General features: G+C 47.0%; 1 protein-coding gene across 5 annotated transcripts in view; it reads right to left on the bottom strand.

Moving 5' to 3' along the window:
- Positions 1–23,042, bottom strand: part of LOC122392515 (Y+L amino acid transporter 2-like) — a 62,508-nt gene that overhangs the window by 20,363 nt on the left and 19,103 nt on the right. For all 5 annotated transcript variants that reach the window (XR_006258530.1, XR_006258529.1, XM_043387455.1 and 2 more), the window contains 2 exons: positions 14,662–14,706; positions 14,232–14,355 (listed from right to left, as the gene is read on the bottom strand). Coding sequence is in view for 3 of the 5 variants with exons in the window: in XM_043387455.1 (XP_043243390.1) it covers positions 14,232–14,355; positions 14,662–14,706 (169 nt within the window). In the remaining 2 variants the exon portion in view is untranslated. The remainder of the gene's footprint in view (positions 1–14,231; positions 14,356–14,661; positions 14,707–23,042) is intronic.

Here is a 23,042-nt window from a genome sequence, read left to right as displayed (position 1 = left end):
ACCTTGACCCGAAAGTTGACCTCAATCTTAAAATCTTAAGAGTGCTTTGGGAAGGTCTCGTAGAGACCTTTCGAACGCCGCCTCGCGGGGCTCGATACGACCATTGGTTCTCGAGATAACAGGGGGGGGGGTCGGATCCGACCCCCCCAGGCTGTCGTGGGTACGGAAATAGCCCAGGCGGTGCCGGGTTAAAAGTACAGACGCTGCCGCAGTTGCGCATCCCTTTGTCAAGATCGTTCCATGCAGTCAGTGAGCGGACGGGCGTCGCCATACGCGTTCTTTCCAGTCGGGCGCGCGGCACATGGAGAAGATCGGCGGCGGTCGCCCTAGTGTGCCATTGCTAGCCAAGAATAGCTCACCTTTGCTAAAACTGGAGCTCTTCGAGTACCAAGACACCACTCACGATCACTTCTAACTCACTTGCACACACTAATACTCCCAACACACCGTAATCCCACCAGCGCCTCCGCCCGCAGTCGCGCACGTTTCAAACTAGTATGGCGGCCGGCCGCATGGAAGCCAACGGTTGAACATGGGCTACTAGGGCTGCATTATGTTCCCAATATTTTCCCGACGCGTTTTCTTTGAAGTATTATATATGAATTTATTTATTTATTATCGTGGATTTGTTTATTTGATGTAGTTGAAGCAAATCCATTAGAATATAAATGCAAACTCTGTACACCATACAGCACAGCAGCGCCATCTACCCAACTGCACCCATAGGGAATTTCAAGGGTGTCTGACACTGCAAAGACAGGCTGACGAAGAAAGACGAACGTCTTTCGAAAGCTCCCGTAACTAATAAACGAAGCTGGTAATTTGAATATTTTTATGCTAGAATGTCTCTGTCCCAGCTTAACAATAACATTTATAACTACATGAAGTACCGAGAGAATACGAACGGTGTTAGTCATCCCCGAAACACTGACACTATAAAAAATGGGTACATCCCAAGTCACCAAGTGTGCTTTTCAAGTGTCGTGTGACACCATAAACGGTGTTTAAGGGATGACATGGCACACTCAGTACACCTAACGGGTGTTATGTTTTCTCTGTAACACCAAAAAAGGTGTTGGATGGGAGTTGAGACACCTCGATTACACCCCAAGTGTGTTATTTCAAGTGTCATGTGACACCTTAAACGGTGTTCAAGCAATGTCATTACACCAATAACGGTGTTCAACGGGGTAATGACACTGCTATGAGTGTTGAATGGGAGTTACGACACCTCGATTACATCCCAGGTGTGCCAGGGCCTCGGCTAAGGAATTTTGACTACTGGGGCAAATCGTCAAAGTGTGTTGGCGCCCTGCTGGGGGGGGAGGGGGGGGGGGGTTGAACAACTGCGGTTTTTCCTGCGGTTTTTCGCGGATATCTAAAAAAACGGCGGCGCTCCATCATCCATCAATTTTACACGTGTTGTAAAAATTTCAGACCAAAGTCATTCAAGATCAGGTCACCAGGTCACTTCAAGTGACCTCACCTCATGAAATGTTTCCATGCATGCCGTAGCTACACTGAGTGACCGATCGCTTTGAAACTTTCAGCCATTGATAAGGGCAACAGCATGTACAAAATTTATATCTCGGAATTTTCATATCGGTGACCTAAGGTCAGCTCACTTTTGCGACCGATCTATTATAAGTCAATGGGAGAAATTCAAAACCACCTCTTTTGGACGAAAGTTATTCTAAACACTTTAAAACACTGTACGTGGCTTTGACACACTGAACATGAAAATAGCACCCGTGACCCTTTTTTATGCCCCTGAGGTCATCTCAGTTCACGAATGGTATCTAACAGTTTTTCGCGAATAACTTTTGAAAGAGGCATGCTAGAGCGATGAAAATGCCTTAGTTGTGTTTGGTTCGACGATGCAGATCGACTGATATGCAACATGACAATTTCCGGTCAGATCATGACTTGAACCTGAGGTCGAATTTTCAAGTTGACCTTCAAGGTCAAATTGTAGTTAATTTGATGCGTCTTGACGAGAGGAACACGATGTCGGATAAAAGAAAGCGCTTGCATTGGGCCTTGGCTCGTGCAAGGCATGAGTCAAAAGTTATTGCAGAAAAACTGTTCCCCAAAAATCGTCTTTTTAGTAGGTAGTTTTTGCCCCTTGCAGGCAAAACCGTTGACGTTGGGTCAAATCTAAGAGAAATAACCAGAAAGCATGCTAATATGGCTATCAAATGCGCTTTTCCGCGGTGCTGTAGCTCTAATTGGTTCCCGAGTTATGCGTCGGCATCTTGTAAACTGTCGATATTCGACCTGAAAATCGGCGAAATTTGGCCTTCACCATGACCTGACCTTTCACCTTACCAAAAAAGTGGCTGAAGTAATTTCGTCATTATTTTTTACGCTCTTTCGAACGAAGATGGATTATGGGGTGTAAAAAGATATGCTTGCCAATGTACAGTCCACAGCAGAAGTAATGTGCGGTTTCAGTCATGGGTATGTTCTGCTTCTGAAGCTTAGGAACGATTAGTCAGACTACAATGAAACTTTGAATGTAGCTTATATGATCGTCACTCTTGCAGCTGCAATTTTAGCTATTGACATCTTCTTTTCGATCACTCCGCATTAAACAATCTCCAGTCAAAGCCAATCGTTGAGACTGGTAAAACCCTACATTACTTTAGCGGTGGGCTGTACGCCTATGTTTTTGGATGGAAATTGAGGGTGCAGCTGCACACCGTGCACTCCCTCCTCCGCCGCCCCTGATTTCTTGCCACAAACGTCTTCAACCGCTCCCGAATGAAAGAATGTACGTTAATATTGATATATTCTCATTTTGTGGAGGTTGGGCAAAGCCTGACCACTACTGGGGCATTCCTCAACTCTACTGGGGCATTTGCCCCAGTAGTTAACATGTTAGCCGAGGCCCTGAGGTGTGCTCTTTCAAGAGTCGTGTGACACCTTAAACGGTGTTTAAGTGATGACATGACACTTTCAATACACCCAGAGGGTGTTTTGTTTTCTCTTTGACACCAAAAGGAGTGTTGAATGGGAGCTACGACACTTCGAGTACACCCCAAGTGTGCTTTTCAAGTGTCGTGTGACACCTTAAACGGTGTTTAAGGGATGACATGGCACCCTCAGTACACCTAACGGGTGTTATGTTTTCTCTGTAACACCAAAAAAGGTGTTAGATGGGAGTTGAGACACCTCGATTACACCCCAAGTGTGTTATTTCAAGTGTCATGTGACACCTTAAACCGTGTTCAAGCAATGCCATTACACCAATAACGGTGTTGAACGGGGTAATGACACTGCTATTAGTGTCATGATACACCATTAATGGTGCTTAACACCCATAATACACTAATAAAACACCCGACCAGTGTTTTATATTTTTTCAGTGTTTTGACCCAAGCTACGTACGAGCTTACTTTTACCGGCATCGTGTTCCTCTCGTCAAGACGCATCGAATGAACTATAACTTGACCTTGAATGGTCAACTTGAAAATTTGACCTCAGGTCAAGGTCATGACCTGACCGGAAAGGATCATGTTGCATATCAGTCGATCCATATCGTCGAGCTGAACACATCTAAGGCGTTTTCATCGCTCTAGCATGCCTTTATCAAAAGTTATTTGCGAAAAACTGTTAGATACCATTCGTGACCTAAGATGACCTCAGGGCTTAAACAAGGGTCACGGACAACATTTTCATGTTCTGTGTGTCTAAACCACTTGTAATTCGGTGTTTGGGAGTGTTTATAATGTCTTTCGTCCAAAAGAGGCGCATTTCAATTTTCTCCCATTGACTTATAATGGGGAGGTCGCAAAATTGACCTGACCTTAGGTCATCGATATCAAAATTCTGAGATATACATTTTGTACATGCTATTGCTCTTAGCAATCGCTGAAAGTTTCAAAGCGATCGGTCACTCGGTGTAGCTATCACAGACATTGAAACTTTTTATGAGGTGAGGTCACTTCAAGTGACCTGGTGACCTGACCTTGAATGACCTTGGTCTGAAATTTTCACAACATGTGTAGAATTGATGTATGATAAGGTGTACCAAAAACGGCGGCGGTCCGCGCCGCTGTTTTAGAGATATTCGCAAAAAACCACAAGGGGGGTGTTCAAACCCCCCCCCCCCAGCAGGGCGCGGGTTAACCCGCGACCGCCTGGGGGGGGGGGTCGGATCCGACCCCCCCTCCGTTTTTCTTGAATAACTCATGAACCACTTTCGCTATCTACTTGAAACTTGGCATACCTCCTCCCCCATCAATTTGACGTCTCCTGTGCAATTTTTAAGAAAGAATTTCCAAAAAAAATTAGATATATCGATTTTAGTGATGTAACTACATGGCGTTTTTAAGGCCACTTCAACAACCATGTTGTTGGATCACCGCAAAATAAACAACCCAAACACACTTGCTCTAATGGTGAACACAACAAGTGACGACGCAAGTCACTGTCCTACCCAGGGCTGCGGAGTCGGAGTCGGAGTCGGAGTCGGAGTCGGTCGGAGTCGACAGTTTTGACCGGAGTCGGAGTCGGAGTCGGAGTCGATATTGGAAACCCCAGCCGGAGTCGGAGTCGGAGTCACCGAAAATCTGTCGACTCCGCAGCCCTGCCAGGTGTGCGGAGTCGGAGTATGGAGTTGGAGTCGATCGGAGTCGACATTTCTGCCCGGAGTCGGAGTCGGAGTCGGAGTTGGTTTTTGAAAGCCGGAGTCGGAGTCGGAGTCGGAGTCGCCGTAACTCCATCGACTCCGCAGCCCTGGTCCTACCGTTATGCAGACACGTATCATATTTCATAGACAAACAAACGCTTGCCGCTTAGCGAGGGCTACTTGGGTGGGTTATGACTAGAGTTGCAAAGTTTTCCCTATGGGCTGCTACCGGCACCGCCCCGCCCCACAAAAATTTTCTGGGATACCGGCATGCTACCACGCCCCAAGCAAAAACACCGCCAAATTACCGGCATACTAAAAAACCTGCATTCTTGATTCTGGCTTACCCCTACATGAGATGCCACATTTTGGCAATTTCAGTTACCGCTCCACCCAGCAGCCACCCATTGTCCAACCAAAACTCCAGCAGCCTGATTTTGGCTGAGTTGGCCCCACAAATACCACAATTTTGAAACTCAATTCCAGTTTACAGCTGTTAAAATATCAACTGTAATCAAAGAGGTATTGCCTACAAAAAGCCTACACACATTCATCAAAAAAGCAAGGTCAAAAAGAACTTGAATTACTGAAATGTGTTCCTGAAGACTGCACAGTGAGCAGCAATCACATTTACCACAAGCGTTCTTATTTTCCACATTACCCTAAAATGAACTATAGCTAGTCATAAATCACAATATAAAAAAAAAACTACAGATTTGGCCATGTTCCTAACTGAGGAGTGAGGAAGCGAGATCAACATCTGCTTTTTCCTATCCGCCATGGCTTGTTGGCTCGTGAGTAAGATACGAATCATGTAAAAATATGTGTTAATAACTCACTTGTCCTGAGAAGTCACCAAATAATATGTATAAAAACGATATAATATCCTCTCCCATCTCTAACGCGGGAACAAACACAAGGCTATAAAGGATCGAAACAGATGCGCCATAACACAGTTTTTAACCAGCTAATTAAAACCCTGCAAAAAAAAAGTTTTAGGACTGCAAACTACTGCCTCGTGAATGATTTTTTTTTTATAAAAATCATCCAACACGATATTAAAATCCAATAAAATCAACACTGTGAGTGTAATTCACTACAAGAAGATCCACTTCTCTTGAGTAATTCAACCAAAAGGGCATATGAATAAATATTACGTCATCAGCTTACATCCTTTTTTAGGGGACAGAGGATCTTAAAAGTCAATCCTTGGTTGCTTGATCAGCTGATCATATTGCGCCACTTTGTATTCATTTGGTCTGCATGTTGTGTTTTCTTGTAATGATAAGACAAAATGCCCAGTTTAATTCATTTTCATTTCATTTTGGGGCCGAAGCTAGGCTCAGGGCTTCCTAACACCTGCCTTTTCAGCTGGATTTTCAGTGTCAAATTCTTTGTAGCAGGGGCGTCGCCACGGATTTTTGAGTGGGGGGGTCGGGTTTCCGGTCTTCGTCTTGATGGGTAGGGGTGTTTTAGCCACACTCCCGGTTTTTTCGTGTGCCCGGAGAAAAACCTCGGCGCGCAGCGCCGCGAAAGCAGCGGTATATCTTATTGCACATCAATTTTGCATCGTGCATAAAAATCAAGCACAGGTCACCTGAGGTCAGGTCACAATGTCATGTCAAGTTCAGTTTTAATGCCTCTTAAAACTGCAATCTTGTCATTCCTATAGATTATCTCCTGACTCCTATAAGTCTGAAATTTGGTGTAATGAATGGGATTATAAGTGCCAACAGTGCATGGATCTGGGATTTTACATCTGAGAAGTGAAGGCAGGTCAAATAGGTATGTGACCTCACCAATCATGATAAGATATGGGAAAAAGCACGATGCCTTCTGCTTTGAAAGAATATGCTAAAAACGCTAGATACTTTTGTAGCCATGGCACCTTGTTCATTTTAGAGACAAGGTGCAGCTAATGACCAGTGGTGACTGGAATGGTCAGTGATTAGGTCATCAAAGGTCTCTAACACATTTTCGACAACAACTTTTAATGGAGACGTTGTAGAGCGATGACAGCACCTGGAGTGTGTTCAGCTCAGTAACACAGATCGATCCGTATGCAGCAGGTTCTTTTCTAGTCAGGTCATGACCTTTACATGATGTCAAGCTTTCTATTCAAGTTCAAATTGTAAGCTATGCGACGTGTTTGGACGAAACAAAAACGATGGTGATAACATGAATATCATTCACATTCACTGAATCATAGGTTGTTACATAACAAATGTTTCGGCAAAATCCGTCCGTTTAGCTGTTTGGACTCTATGGTACACAAGCCATAGACCCGAAGTCATATCTGAGGCGAAGTTGGCGAAAGAGCTTTAAAAAAGCTATCGAATACGCTTTCTGTGTTGCTGTAGGCTAGCTCTTATTCATATTTTACGGGTCGCTAAGGTAAAACGCTTACCAACGTAACGCTAAGGCATGCTTTCGGCCCCTGATCGAGGTAGAGCTTCGTGGAAGAGCGAGAATGCTGCCCGTGATGAGATAAAGCCAATGATGCCCAATTTCAAGGTCTTGGCCCGGTCATCTTAGGTCAACGCCCAAAAGTAGGAAAAATCTGGCCGCCTGCTAGAACTTAGTGAGCCGTAGCTGTTATCGGGGTCCCGAGTACGAGTTTGATGTAAGTCTTGAACAAAAATGATGACTCCATGCATTTTGGGTAGATCGGGTCGGGTCAGGTAAGGTCGACCAGCAGGCTTCCTGCCGGCCATCTAGAGTGGGTGACTGACAACCACCAACGATAGCTTCGTAATATGTTACATAATCACCACCATTTATCAAAACTACTTCAAACGGTTCAAACGGGCGCTAAACTCGAAATCAGCCCCAAAAACCACACTTGTAAGTGGAAGCAAATAAAACTCAAAAAGTTAACCAAGGTCATCCATATTCGAATCAGGGCATTTTTTTAGATTAGGTGTAAACTTCATTAACTCGAGGTCACTGGAAGTTTCGTTGCAATATACTCCTTTTTGCGCGTCTTATTAGGAAAGCCCCAGAGGGATCCACCATTGACCCCATTTCCCCTATGCAGGCAGGTCCGAGGGTAGCAGGGCTGAGGCTAGCCAGGTACCTCGTAGTTACTGATACGTCATCCGACGAATCGACTGCAACCATTATTTTGACAATCAGACGAACGCTTGGGTCAGTTTTGACGCGCTCGCTCATTTGAGGGATAAAAGGGGACTAGAATCATATTGTCATGCTGATGTTCTAGCCCACAGCTTATTGACCTATAAGCAATAGGGACTAGGGAGCTCTTGAAGCGATTCTGAATCTGACGTTGTATTTGTTGATGTTGATGACGCCAACTTCCCTGACATGATAGCTAAAAAAAAGCATACTCAGCATCGCCAAAAGTGGGGGGGTCGACCCCACCGGTTCTGACGAGTGGGGGGGTCGCGACCCCCCCGACCCCCCCGTCGGCGACGCCCCTGCTTTGTAGAGTATCTCAGACCACATCTCAGGACTCAAGGCCAGTTTCCAAACAATGTGTTTTGTGTTGTTTTGATTCTGCCTTTTGCCTAGGTAATGTTGCCATTAACATTAATTTATTTTATTATATTATACCTATTACCTACCATTAGACTTACTAATTGGTTGTGCTTTTGCAACATGAATGAGTATTCTTCCTTTGATAGACCACAGTAGATTCTTGAGTCTTGACAATTCTTATTAGAGCCAAACCTGTGAAATGCTGAGGTTCATGTGTACAATTACCCTTAGCAATGGAACTTCTACCACAAAATGTATTTTGCAGTGGCTAAGATTGCTGTTATTACAATTCAATAGCCTCTTAGTGTCCAAAGTTTGAATCATATGTTGATAATTTTTTTTTGTGCAAAATCAAAAATACCGGCATGCTACCGGCAGGATATGCCAAATACCACGAAAAAACCTGCGGTAGTGAAAAATTACCGGCATGCCGGTAGTGCGGTAGGGAAATTTTGCAACTCTAGTTATGACACAATAAACGATGGCGTGTTCCATTTCCACGAATTTTGTTTATGGGGCGTAGAGATCTGTCGCCTCTGTAAAACAGTCTCTGTGCCGCCTCTTAGCTCACTTATGAACACTTCCAATGCAGAGTGTGCACTGCAAACCAGAGTTTGTGGACCATTTGGCATTACCGTTGGTCAGTTATTACGGTCTATCGGATGATATGTATGTTTTTGTCTTACGACTGTATTTTGGACGGCCGAAGAAACCTGCTGCATTCTGATGAAAGCAGCTGTTTTTCTCTCGCACTGATGTAAGCAGCACAATCCACCATCGTAAAGTTGAACCTTCAATAAGGCATGCGATCAAAAATAAGCATCGTCCCAGTACAGAGCCATGGAGGCCGCTGCACTCCTAATGAAATAACGGTCTGCCCAGCTGGACCTCTGGCCTTGCATTGCCAATGAACCACACACCACCAAACCACCGTCCCACCGCGATGCTCCACCGCTCGGCACGGGTCCAATGAGATAGGATCGTCCCAGCCCACAGTCCACTCTCCACACCCCTCATCACCTTCATTACCATGCAGGCCACGCTGCCTGCTACAATGCACCACGTGCTCTGTACTCGTGGTTTCTCCCCCGAGGAAGGGGTCTTCACTCGGTTGTATGGGCCACATGGTGGGGTGCTGGGTCCGAACAATGCCCAGCCCAGGTCAGAAGGCAACGGGTGGGCAGGGTGGGCTCGGGTGGTGTAAATGGTTTTATGGTAGGTAGTGAAAATATGTTTGTCATTTATCAAACGATATTATTATCGTCTGAATTCCTGACAAAGGATTCTTGTGCAAAAGGGGTACGTTTAATAGGATGGTCCATTTATAAATGTGATGATCCATTCATGCAAGTAGTTGATGCGTCAGCCACGTAAGCCAATAGAAATTGATTTACCCACAGATCCCTGACTGAGCATCCCAAATTACGGCATAGGATACTACCTGACTATCTGGTGACGTTGAATGGAAAGCGGGATTCGTGATGCACGTCTTCAGCCGTCCATCGATCACTGGGCTGACGTCGATAATGGCCTAACGGTGGCAGCGATTGAAGTTTGGAAATCCATGGGGCAGCTCTCACAGCTAGGACGGGAAAATGAGCCAGAAATAAAAACAAAACTAAAAAAGGTGCTGTGTGTATCTAAATGAATGTCAGAGGTCGAGTACCGCGCATTATGGCAAAAATAGGGACGTTTTGGACCAAAATATAAGAAGAACCAGCCAATACAAATCTGCTTGCACTAAACCTGACCTTCTGTTTCGTTTGTACCAAACACCTAAGTCGTCTACGACCCAACAGTCCCTGACACGACCTCTGACAGCCAGCGACCTGGCACCGACAGATCAACACGATGACGCACCCAGAGGCTCTACTAAAACCGACCGAGCTGATCTGCATCATGGTGATACACCAGCAAGCACAATTCAGTTGTCCTGGCGGGGGGCCAGGGTGGGCCACAACGTCCGTCACCCGCCGCGTCCGAGTCACGTGAGGTCATCAGGGGTCACAAGGTCCGGACAAAACCCGACCGGGTACGGCGCATTCGACGCTGAGTCGCTGCCAATGCAGCAGTCGCCAGAGGTTACAAAAAATCCCCCGTCTGAGTTAGGAGAAGAGAGCCAGGGGCCGGCTTAATAAATCACTTAGCTGCGCAAAAACTCACACAAAAATCCTCTAAAAAGTTTCCAGAGCAAGAGGAAACCCTCAAAGAAATTTATTCTTACGATGGCATCTACCTCTGGTACCTATACACTCAAGTCATGACAGCGGCTCAGCATAGGTACAGGTAAGGTAAGGTAAGGTAAGGTACAGGTGTAGGTAAGTAATATGATAATATAACGGCTCAGCATGGGTAGTTAGTTAAAGGTAGTGTGCCAGCTTTCTTGGACCGTATGGAGTTAATGGCCCAGATAAGGAGAACCGGATTTTTAGAACTTATCCATACCTTCAAAACTCATGGAAACGTCTTAAATTCTTCAAATTTTGAGTACCCCAGTGCGAAATTCGCCCCGACGGGTTGTCGGTCGTACCCCAACCACATTTCACACCACTATGAACAATAAATGCACACACTGAAATCGCTATTACCGATATGCTCATCCAATCAAGTTTCGATAAACCCGTTCATCATCATCTCCTGCGGTTTCGAACACGCCTGTTAGGTGGCTTCTGATGCTCGTCGAGGTCGGAATTTCCAAATACGCGTGGTGCGTCGGGCCGCGCGCTCTGACTTCGGCCAAGAAAAATGCGTCAGCTGATCATTGTCATTTCTGCCACTTGCGTGTGGTGAAAGCGTATTTGGAATTTCCGACCTCGACGAGCGTCTGTGGTAGAAAACCACCACTTTGGTAGGGGAAACTACTGCTGTCTGCTACAATTTGCACTGCATGTCAAGCTATTGTAGCGACATCTATGCATATACATTTCCGACCTCGACGAAAATCTCGCGGCGCTTCGCGCCGACCCGCGCCGCCCATTCATACTGGAGACCAAAAGAGATTATGAGTTCAGAGTTGTGACAAATACCTAAAGCAACCACCAGTCACCACGTATGATATCATACGTGTTGGATTACAATGTTGGAACTCTACTTTTATCAATATTGTGAAATCAACATCGTGACAATAATGTTGTAGGTAGGTAGGGGAAGGTGGGGTAAGACGGCCCAGCGGGGCAAGACGGACCACCAGCCCTCCCGGCTGAACCGCTGCTGGTATCTACTGCTTTATGCACTCACTATGTTTGTTTTCCTTCGTAACAATGGCCACCTTGAGCTCATGCTGCTAGGATGCATAGCTTTTGAGTTATTGAGAAAAATGTTGTTTTTCGTCAAACCGATCTAATATAAGAGGTCTACGGGTGATTCAATTACGGCGCCTTTCTTGCATGATTAGTTTCTATTTTGCACTTAACTGTGAAGAACAAAGTTATAAACTTAGTTATAGTCACACTTTAGGAAAGGCAAGGTTTTGCAATGTTGGGCTATTTGACATATACGTCATGATAATGACATAATTTAGATTCGGGGCAAGACGGACCACTGTGGTCCATCTTACCCTGTGGTGGTCCATTGTACCCTGCATATGGAAAGTTCTTTTCCAAAACATTGACACAAGTTTAAGTAAGCTATTTTTTCAGGAAGAAGTCTTTGTTGCATGTGAGCCATGCATGCAAGTGCTCAGTTAGCATGCATTCATGCCAAACGACAATCAACACATATGTTCCTAGCTTTTAGCTGCACTTCCATCACACATGAGTAAAGAATAATGGCTCATTTTGTTATTTTACCATTCTGGTTACTTTTTCTTACAAGAATACAGAGCAGAAGTGTAACACACATGAACGGATAGCAGGCACTGCTGGGTGGTCCGTCTTACCCCACGTTTTTTCTTGTCTGAGTTTTTGACATGTCCCTCTTTAACAGCATCCACCACCTAGATGTCTTTAATTTGAAATTTAGTCTTTACACATATCAACAGAGGAAGGATTGAGCATTCCGAAGACTATAAATAATATGAATTACGAGAGCAGTGTAGCAATATATGCGGCCTCAAACCTTAGCTGGTCCGTCTTACCCCACCTTCCCCTATCAATGTTGAATCACAATGTTGAAATTTTACCTCTGTCGATATTGTGAACTCAACATTGGGACAATGTCGTATCGATGTTGAACTACAATGTTGAACTTCAACTAAGATTCGACAAAGCACAACCTAATATCAACGTGATATCAACGTTGAATCAATGTTGAATTCGTGTTGAAGCACCAATATTGACAATCAACCTGATTTCAACATATCTCGATGTTGTATCAATGTTGTGTGCTACTAGGGATGTATACATTAACAGTTAACTATCAGATTGACGGCATGTGCCAACAATTATACCCTGATAGAAGACCGGAGGCTCTGTATACCCGTGTAAAAAATGAATACTTCAGACGCGTACCGCGTAGGAATTCAGCCCAGTATCGTTGAACAGATAGTGCATCGGCCTGAAAAAGTACGGTAACGATACCTAATTTTGGGTTTTTAGTCGGCCGATCCGTCCCCCCTGTCGAAAATCTGTGGCGACGCCCCTGGCACGTAGGACAAAAGTACGTATCGCAAATGTTCGTACATATTACATACAGTATAAAGTACGCATGGACAAAACTACGTCAAGGACAAAAGTACGCATGTCAAAAGTACGTACAGTATAAAGCACGAATGGATAAAAGTACGTCAAGGACAAAAGTACGTATCGAAGAAGTACGTATAGGTGCATTTATAAGTACGCATGGACAAAGGTACGTCAAGGACAAAAGCACATATCGTAAAAGTGCGTACAGCATAAAGTACGTATGGACAAGAGTACGTCAAGGGCAAAAGTACGTATCGCAAAAGTACGTCGAGTATAAAGTACGTATGGAATAAGTACGTCAAGGACGGAAGTAGGCGTAGGTTACGCAGAGGTAGGTACGTACAGTCTGTCTTAAAAGTACCGCGCAAAGTGACGGTGGATCCATCAAGTCTGACCGATGAAGGACTGCCAAATTGGAGTCACCGAAGCAATGGACATCCTCGTCCATTCCCCAGCTCCATTGGTTCGGTGACTTTCAAATTATAGCAGGCCCTTCCTCGGTCAGGCTTGATGGATCCACCGTCACTTTGCGCGGTACTTCTAAGACAGACTGTACAGTCTGTCTTAAAAGTACCGCGCAAAGTGACGGTGGATCCATCATGCCTGCCCGAGGAAGGGCCTACTAAATTTAAGTCACTGAAGCAATTCGCATCCTCGTCCATTCCCTAGGTCAATTGGTTCGTTGACTTTCAAATTATAGCTGGCCCTACCTCAGTCAGGCTTGATGGATCCACCGTCACTTTGCGCGGTACTTTTAAGACAGACTGTACAGTACAAAGTACGTATACCTAGACAAAAGTAGCTACGTCAAGGAAGAAAATACGCATCGAAAAAGTACGTAAATTATAAAGTACGTATATCGCTAAGCATAGATGTCGCAATCGGTCGCAACTACAGCGAGACATGCAGTGCAAACGGTAGCAGACAGCAGTAGTTTCCCCTACCAAAGTGGTGGTTTTCTACCACAGACGTTCGTCGAGGTCGGAAATTCCAAATACGCGTGGTGAAATGGGGTCATAACTTATAAGACGGCTTTTTCATATCAATTATTTTACATAAAATCATATTTCAAACCATAAATAATGTTCGACAGCCAAATAAAAGAAACAATACCAATACGGGCTTACAGTTTAAGGCTCGACATTGTGTTGTCTACGATTAGACAGCTGATAACTCATTCCCGTACGTCGTATGGTAGTAACACTATAATGACCTTTGCTTATTGTCACAAGTGCGCCGCATTCGCGATTGTTGCCCGACGCCTGTTTGCAGGTGAGCCCACTACAGTTGTTATACATATCTAAAAACCGAAAAACTTTTAGGCGAAAAAGGCACTATTCCAGGCCCATTTTTGATTTTTTTTTGCGATATTAGGTAAAAACAGAAGCTTCTTATCCTAGGAAAAATAAAATGGGAAATCTTTCAAAGGTGGCACACTACCTTTAATATGAAGAACCGTGAAAGGCGAGGGCACTCACCACGGCGACAGCGTTGGAGGAGAGCACCTCCATGGGGCTGAGGGTGGTGTAGAAGGCGATGTTGGTCAGCACGTACACCAGCGTCACCAAGATGATGGAGATGGCGATGGCGCGCGGCAGGTTACTGACGGTGGAGAGAAACGGAGGTCAGACTAATGCGCGAAGACGTTCAGACGAAGACAATTAATTTCATTAGACATTTGCGCTTCAAACAAGTAATGATTGATCGCGTTACTTCTTCAGTTAGTGCCCCGTTCAACAGGTTTATTTACGAAGGAAAGAATGCATAAGCAGTTCCTCCAAATAAAGTGCGAACGGTTTTGTCCCGACATTTTCTTGGGACTGATGAATGTTTAATGAAATACCTAAGTATTAGACACTATCGCAAGCAATAGGCACGAAACATGCAGTGTTCTCGAACGAAGCTTACCGGACAGGATCCTTCAGCTCTTCAATGATGAAGTTCAGGTAGTTCCTGAAAACAAAAACAAAAATAGCGTTAGCACCGTTTAAGCAAACAAACATCAGCCAGAAAACGAATCATTTAATTAAATGAACTGGCCATTCAGGTACGTTATTGCTATCGGAAACAAATAGTTGCAATGTCATCTTAGTCTCGTCAGTTACATCGCAAGTCATAGTAGTCTGGAGTCTCAAATCCTCGTCAATCCCATGCATGGTTCTTATGCCTTCAGCCCTCCCGCCATCTTTTACCACCCTCGCCTTCCCTTGATTTATTCGTACTGCCTGCAGCCCGTCTCAGACCGGACCAAACCAGTGTGACCAGATCTGACCGGCTAACACGGGGAACACACTCAGGGCTGAAGAACCCGGAAGGGTTGGTTCCGTGCACAGCGGCGAGCTTCACGGTTGAGCTGGCCAGACGCCAACACAACACGCTCCGTGACTTGGTGACAGCCGGACAGCTTGGACCATGGATTTTCCGTGACCCCTGTCCTCTGGTCTCGGATCGCTGACCAGTGACAGCTCTACTGTCCTCATATCGTGTCGGTCCGGTGCTCTATAGGCGCTGCATTAGCTGTTCCACGGCATCGTTCGCTGGATTCTGCAGGACGGAAAGTTTTTGGCAAAATTATAGTAGCGCATTTTAGCTTAACCAAAATAATTGACGGTCAGTGGCGCAGCCAGGATTTCGTTTCGGGGGGGTCATCGCCCCCAAAGCGGGCCCCCTAGTGTGCGGGCCCCCCACTCATTTTTCAGAATCTCTCCATATTTCATACACATTCTGCTGAGCGGGCCCACTTTACCTGCACGATAACCCTGAGCGAGTATGAATCAGAAAATTTGGATAGAACAATAGCTCGGTAATCACCCGGTGTTCAATTTTTACGCAAATTGACCACAACAGAAATATGTTACTATGACGTATGAACTCGTATCTTTGGAGGCCGAAAAGTGCCCCTTCCGCAATATGCATAGCATATATGCAATCGGAACTGTTGCCTGATTCTGTCGGACAAGATTTAAGTAGGCTCATATGCCTGTCCTAAGCCATCTATTGGCTGCTGTAGGTAGTATGTAGATTATGCCATTATTATTCTTCATTACGTGAATTCGCTCACAAAAAGTTTTAACCCTCGCCGGCACAGGGGGGAGGGGTTGATGCACCCCCTAAGGTTTTTTTTTCGCGAATAACTCGCGTAAAAAGCAGCTGATCGCGACGTAACTTTCAGCACCCTCGCGTTGATCAATTGTACACCTACCTACCCTAAATATTTCATGACCCTGACCCAAATGACCTTTGACCTACTTTCCGAGACCATGTTTGGCCAGAATCGCGGTTCGGCGTATGCCGGTTCGCATTAGCCGCGCTTTTGCAGTCCTTTCGTGGTTTCAAGCGTTCAAACATGTGATTTGATGTTGCTCCCATGCATAAGGGTGATGTCAATTAGAGATGTCAATCGGATACCAACTTTTTGGTATACCGATACCAAACCGATACCAACTTGGTATTTGGTATTTCAATCGTAATGTGTTTGGTATTTTGTTGGTATCATAAACCCTCACTAATGTATATGAGACTAAGAAATCGGTAAAAAAGTTGGTATTTCCCTCATTTTCCCAAGTTGGTTTGGTTTCGGTATTTTCCCGTGGTTTTGGTTGGTATTTGGTTTGGTATCGGTATTCCGATTTTCCGTAATTGACATCACTAATGTCAATGTCACCTGAAGGTCAGGTCAGGTCAGGTCAGGTCAGGTCATTGACTTATGATGACCTCGGTACACTTTTTCAAGCAATGCATGTTTCTAGGCTAGTTTTTTTTAAGCTGAATTCGATTTTAGCAACCATTTGAACATTTAAGAAGTAGTTTTGGTGCCTTCGTAACATATTACGCAGCTGTCAGAGACGGTTGACACGTAGGTAGGTACTACGAATACCCGGCAGGACCCCTACTGGTTGACATGACCTGACCTGACCCGACCTGGCCTAAATGCATAAAGACATCATCTGTCATCAAAACTAACATAATACATGTTCGTGATCAGCACCCCGACAAAAAAACCTATAGCAGCCACATTTTATGACGTTCTAACAGGTCCCGATTTTCCCGACATTTGGGTCATTGACCTGACCTGGAAGGTCAACCAATGACCTAGGACCTTGGAATTGGGTATTATCGGCTTCCTCTCGTCACGGGCAACACGCTCGTTTTTTTCCGCGAAGCTCTAGCTCGATCATGGGCCAAACGCGAGGAAGGGGGTCGTACCCTCCCTCCCTTGTGCCGTCGAAGGACGCAAAATGGCCTGAGCCGGCGAGGGTTAACGCGCTCACATGGGTCATGTATTGCCTTGGGCCAGGTTTGTTGTGGTGTGGTGATGTGGTGACGTGGATTCTGTCTGTCACCGTGGTCCCGGCATTGTGTTACTTATCCCTGGGTAGGTACAGGCCAGACCGTTGCACCTACATAATGCGCTGAACTTTGCGCAACTTATAGAACAAGGATGGGGATTGGGGAACGTGCCTGTGAGGAATCTCAGCTCGATCGGGCCGGTGGTGAGCACATGGCGCGTGCTCAAAAAGTGCAAATTCGCGTCATAGAATTTACATGTATAAATCGGCTTGCAAAATTGGGCGAAAATGGCTAAATTTGCCCGACACGGGTTCGGTCCCTGTGCAGTATCTCGGTAACCTGGGTCCGATCGGCATGGGGAACACAGTATCGTATATGAGGATCGAACGGGCTATCGAATGGTGAGCGGTGCAGGGATGACACGCGCCACGTGCGCCCGTGAGGGCACTTATGCTTGAAAAATTGACGTTTGAGACGGATTTTGGACTTAATGCTATTTTCGGGTGACTGTCAGACGGAGCGGGTTCAAACAACGCCTGTTGGCAAGAGAAATGTACCGCCTCTCTAGGAAAATTTGTGAAAAGATAATTGATCAAAAACAATGTGGAACAAATCGCTGGAGAAAATGGTATTTGTTCATGACTTACTTAATTACACGACTTTTGCTGCATAACCTGATACGTTTGACAATTAAAAATGGCATCGTTGGAAAGAGCATTCAATTTTGTCCAAGATCCAATCATCGCTTTTGCAAGATGAGCAATAGTATTCTTAAAAATATAAATTTTTCAAACCTCTACATGGCAATTCATCTATGGTTCTCATTTTTCAATGACCTACGTCAACCTATGCTATAAAATACACTTGGCAAGTTCTATAGTAGACGTATGGTTATCAGACACGAGCACCTCGATGCGATGGATGTTTTTTCCCAAACCAAAATGTTTAGCCGTCAAAAGACAACCGACCGAAATGTATAAATGACCCACGGACACAAGACCAACCAAACGCCCACTGATCGAAAATATCCCTTATTCGCGTTGCGGAGCAAGCGGGTCACCCTAGCTGGCCTCATCCACCCGGGGGGCCCGGGCCCCATCCACAGGGGGCTGGTCCCCGTCCACACGAGGGCCCGGGCTCCGTCCACCCGGGACTCCGGGCCCCGTCCACCCGGGGCTCCGGGGCCCGTCCATCAGAGGGCCCGGGGCCCGTCCATCAGAGGGCCCGGGCCCCGTTCACCCGAGGGCCTGGGCCCCGTTCACCCGAGGACCCGGGCTCCGTCCACCCGGGGCTCCGTGGCCGTCCACCAGGGTCCCGGGTCCCGTTCTCCCGGGGGCCCGGGTCCAATCCACCCGGGGGTCCGGGCCCCGTCCACCCGGGCCCCGACCCTATCCACCCGGGGCCCGGGCCCCGTCCACCCGGGGCTCCGGGGCCCGTCCACCAGGGGCCCGGGCCCCGTTCTCCCGGGAGCCCGGGTCCAATCCACCCGGGGCCCGGGCCCCGTCCACCCGGGGCCAGACCCCATCCACCCGGGGCCCGGGCCCCGTTCTCCCGGGGACACGGCCCCATCCACCCGGGGGCCCGGGCCTCATTCACCCGAGGGCCCGGGCCCTATCCCCACGGGGGCCCGGGCCACGTCCACCTGGGCTCCGAGACCGGGCCCCGTTCTCCCGGGGGCCCGGGCCCCATCCACCCGGGGCCCCGGGCCCCATCCACCCAGGGGGCCCGGACCCATCCAACGGGGGGCCCGGGCCCCATCCACCGGGGCCCGGGCCCTATCCACCCGGGGGCCCGGACCCATCCAAGGTCTCTCTCTCTCTCTCTCTCTCTCTCTCTCTCTCTCTCTCTCTCTCTCTCTCTCTCTCTCTCCTCTCTCTCTCTCTCTCTCTCTCTCTCTCTCTCTCTCTCTCTCTCTCTCTCTCTCTCTCTCTCGATCGGGCCCCTGACAGAAATTTCGGGGGGGGTCAGCTGACCCTCTGACCCCCCCTGGCTGCGCCACTGTGACGGTGGCCTCAATTGCAGGTCAGACAGCGATTCTCAGCAGTCCATCTGTATAATAATATAATGTGTGATGAGGTTACCCATACCATTATCTCATTCAGAATAACCCCCAGGGATGGTCCCCGATGTCCGAGCGGGCGGCTCTAAGGAGATCCATTGCCGCACAATACTGGCGAGCCCTGGGGACGGGGCAGCCACAGCAGGCCGCCCACTCGCCCGATCCCCAGCGTCGCCGGACCATCGCCTCAGGCGAGATGATCAGGTCAGCGGCCACACTCGGGGACACCACGTGACCGCCATCGGCACCCTACAGTCGAACCACGTGACCGACCGGGGCTGGGCGGTGGGCCGGGGAGAGGTGTTTTGATGAGGGACCTCAGGGCGTTCCTACGCGGCGCGGGAACGACCCGGGAACGGCAAACAGCGCTGCTGTCGCAGCCATCGCCGCCAGAGCGCCACCACTGCCACGATCGACGCCGACGATGGTGGGGACTTCATGTGAGCAGTGAACCATCGGTAAATCGATCGACCCCAGCCGCTGGCTGTCCACACTTCACAGTCCACAGCAGGTCGTAATATCCTTCCGCGAAACGGCGATAGTTCGCTCCGGGTACGGCGCAGCACGCTCCTACGGCGTGGACGGACGGGGCGTAGCCCGAGAAACGCCTCTGGAGGTGGAATGATGGCGGAAGGGGTATCGTTTTACTACGGGCTGAGATCAGCTGGCCACTGCAATCATCAGTAGGGGGTTGGGTGGGGCGGGGAGGGACGGAGATAGTACAAACTACGAGCCGAGTCATCCATTTGGCACAGGATATAACGGTTGGAGAGAGGCGGAGTGCATGGAGTGGTTACGAGAAAGAGGAGAGAGGAGAGAGAGAGAGAGAGAGAGAGAGAGAGAGAGAGAGAGAGAGAGAGAGAGAGAGAGAGAGAGAGAGAGAGAGAGAGAGAGAGAGAGAGAGAGAGAGAGAGAGAGAGAGAGAGAGAGAGAGAGAGAGAGAGAGAGAGAAGAGAAAAAGAGAAACAAGGGAGAGAAACACTAGGTTGGGAATAAGACAATGTGGCGCAATAGGCCGAGAGGAAGACGGTCGCAGTGGGAACTGCGCAAAAAAGCGACGAAGATCGATGCGTGGAAAGTTGGCGAAGGCGAGCCGCTGGAAAATATGGAACGTGAAAAGACGTGAGTAGGGAAAGAAGAAAGGACGTACTAACCAGAACAATTTTTATGATCATGATATGGGTAGCTTGCAGGTAGATGCCGCTAAACGATAGATCAAAATAAAAATGATCAAAATAAAAGGTATACCATTTGGGTATGCTAAGAATTTGGATTCAAGCGCGTATGGAGCTGCTGTTTACGTGTAAAGAAGATCATCTTCCTTTCCCATTTTCAGACGTTATTCATCGTAAATTGGATCTACAATGGAAGCCTCAGAAGCGGCGTGGAACGCTCCTCGCAGTGAGCCAATTAGTGCTTGTTGTGCTTATGGAGCGACAGCCAATTCCCACTTCCGGCCAATCTATTTCAATTGGCGAGCCCTCATCCCGCCGACAACGCCCACTTTTAGCGCACAGCCGCCCCAGCTGGGCCGTCCGCGGTACCGTGCGTGAGCGGCAGCACCGCCACCGGCAGGGGAGTGTCAGGAGGGGTCGTTGGGGTCAAACTGGGTCATGTGGGAGGGTGGAGAGGGAGTGAGTTCCAACCGCAGCGAGGCAGAAACCGTGACTGGACTGGGCGGCGGGCCACGGGACGGGGTGGACGGGGTCACTGACCCCAGACAGCAGTCAGGGGGCAATCGGATGGCAGCTGGCCGTCACTGACAGACCGTGTCAGAGTCGAGAGGTGCCATCAGGACCGGTGGTATCTGGGGGTGACGGTCACAGACAACTCCGTTCCGACAACTGCGCGGAGGGAGCGGGTGGTAGCAGTTCCGAGGAAACGGTTTGTGACAGGCCAACGATTCGTGAATGGAAGGACGGTACGAGTGGTTTCCCGGAAGAGAGGTCTATCTTTGCGACTGCCTTAGTCCTAAAGCAGTGAAAAGGCCGGAACGGTAATTATGTAACATTTAGACCTTTAAAGGTAGTGTGCCAGCTTTCTTGGACCGTATGGAGTTAATGGCCCAGATAAGGAGAACCGGATTTTTAGAACTTATCCATACCTTCAAAACTCATGGAAACGTCTTAAATTCTTCAAATTTTGAGTACCCCAGTGCGAAATTCGCCCCGACGGGTTGTCGGTCGTACCCCAACCACATTTCACACCACTATGAACAATAAATGCACACACTGAAATCGCTATTACCGATATGCTCATCCAATCAAGTTTCGATAAACCCGTTCATCATCATCTCCTGCGGTTTCGAACACGCCTGTTAGGTGGCTTCTGATGCTCGTCGAGGTCGGAATTTCCAAATACGCGTGGTGCGTCGGGCCGCGCGCTCTGACTTCGGCCAAGAAAAATGCGTCAGCTGATCATTGTCATTTCTGCCACTTGCGTGTGGTGAAATGGGGTCATTACTTATAAGACGGCTTTTTCATATCAATTATTTTACATAAAATCATATTTCAAACCATAAATAATGTTCGACAGCCAAATAAAAGAAACAATACCAATACGGGCTTACAGTTTAAGGCTCGACATTGTGTTGTCTACGATTAGACAGCTGATAACTCATTCCCGTACGTCGTATGGTCGTAACACTATAATGACCTTTGCTTATTGTCACAAGTGCGCCGCATTCGCGATTGTTGCCCGACGCCTGTTTGCAGGTGAGCCCACTACAGTTGTTATACATATCTAAAAACCGAAAAACTTTTAGGCGAAAAAGGCACTATTCCAGGTCCATTTTTGATTTTTTTTGCGATATTATGTAAAAACAGAAGCTTCTTATCCTAGGAAAAATAAAATGGGAAATCTTTCAAAGGTGGCACACTACCTTTAATTCGGTTGAGTTGAATTTATTCGGTAATTTAATTGCTTGAGAGAAACAGGGGCGCGGGAACTACTTTCCGACTGGGGGGGCACACCATAATAGAGATTAACCTAGGGTACCCCCAAATCTAGTTTTCTCACCGGTTTTAGGCCACTTATTTTTCACCCCTCGGCTTTTTCAACAAAAAAAGAAAACATTTGCAAAAAAAGTGTGGTATTCCGTCTCAAAGCTGTGGGGGCACCGCCCCCACGGCCCCAGAGTTGGGGGGGCAAGCTGCCCCCACTGCCCCCCCGGCTCCCGCGCCTATGGAGAGAAAGGTGAAGATATAAAGAGGACGGGAATGACTATATCCTGCAGTGCAAATTGTGGCATACATGTTTTGCTGTAAACATTTTTTAACCCGCGCCCCCCTCCCGTTTTTCTGCAATAACTTCCAAACCACTTGACGTATCGACGCCAAACTTTCAGTTCCTTCGGCTGCATCAATTTGACACCTTGTGTCAAAATTTGAACTTCGTAGCTACCATAGGTCGGCCTGAAATGACGTCAGAGTGACGTCATGTTCGGCCGATTTCGACGCAAAACATTGAACCACGGCAATCGCTCCCAAAAGCTCAGTTTTTAAGCTAGATAAAGTTTCTTTGCATGAAGGGACTCAAAATTGACTGTGCTATCAAACTGCTATCTCAGATTTTGAAAATTTTGAAAATTTCGAAGATTTTATTAAGTAACATTCAAAATTTATATTTTATATTTTTTGCAAAAAGTTTTTGACTTTTCGAAAAAAAAACGAAATATATGTGACAGAACGCATGCTTATGACCAACTCTAGCAAGTTTTAGCGAAATATCTTCAAAAATGGCCAAGTTATACGCATTATTGCAAAAAATTCACAATTATTAATTTTTTAAATCAATTTTTCAGTACGTTTTTGACATCGTACACCAATATAAATAGCACCATCGTGTTCCTGAGCTCAAACTGCATCCAATGGACACTTTTTTTGTTGAAAAATTTTAACTTTAAAATTTGACCTTTTTTGATCTGAAAGTGACCTGACCT

This window comes from Amphibalanus amphitrite, unplaced genomic scaffold, assembly GCF_019059575.1.
Source record: "Amphibalanus amphitrite isolate SeventyFive unplaced genomic scaffold, NRLGWU_Aamphi_draft 000489F_arrow, whole genome shotgun sequence".
Classification (NCBI taxonomy): domain Eukaryota; kingdom Metazoa; phylum Arthropoda; class Thecostraca; order Balanomorpha; family Balanidae; genus Amphibalanus; species Amphibalanus amphitrite.
Note: the sequence above shows the minus strand (reverse complement) of the source record. Positions and strands in the feature narration are given on the sequence as shown.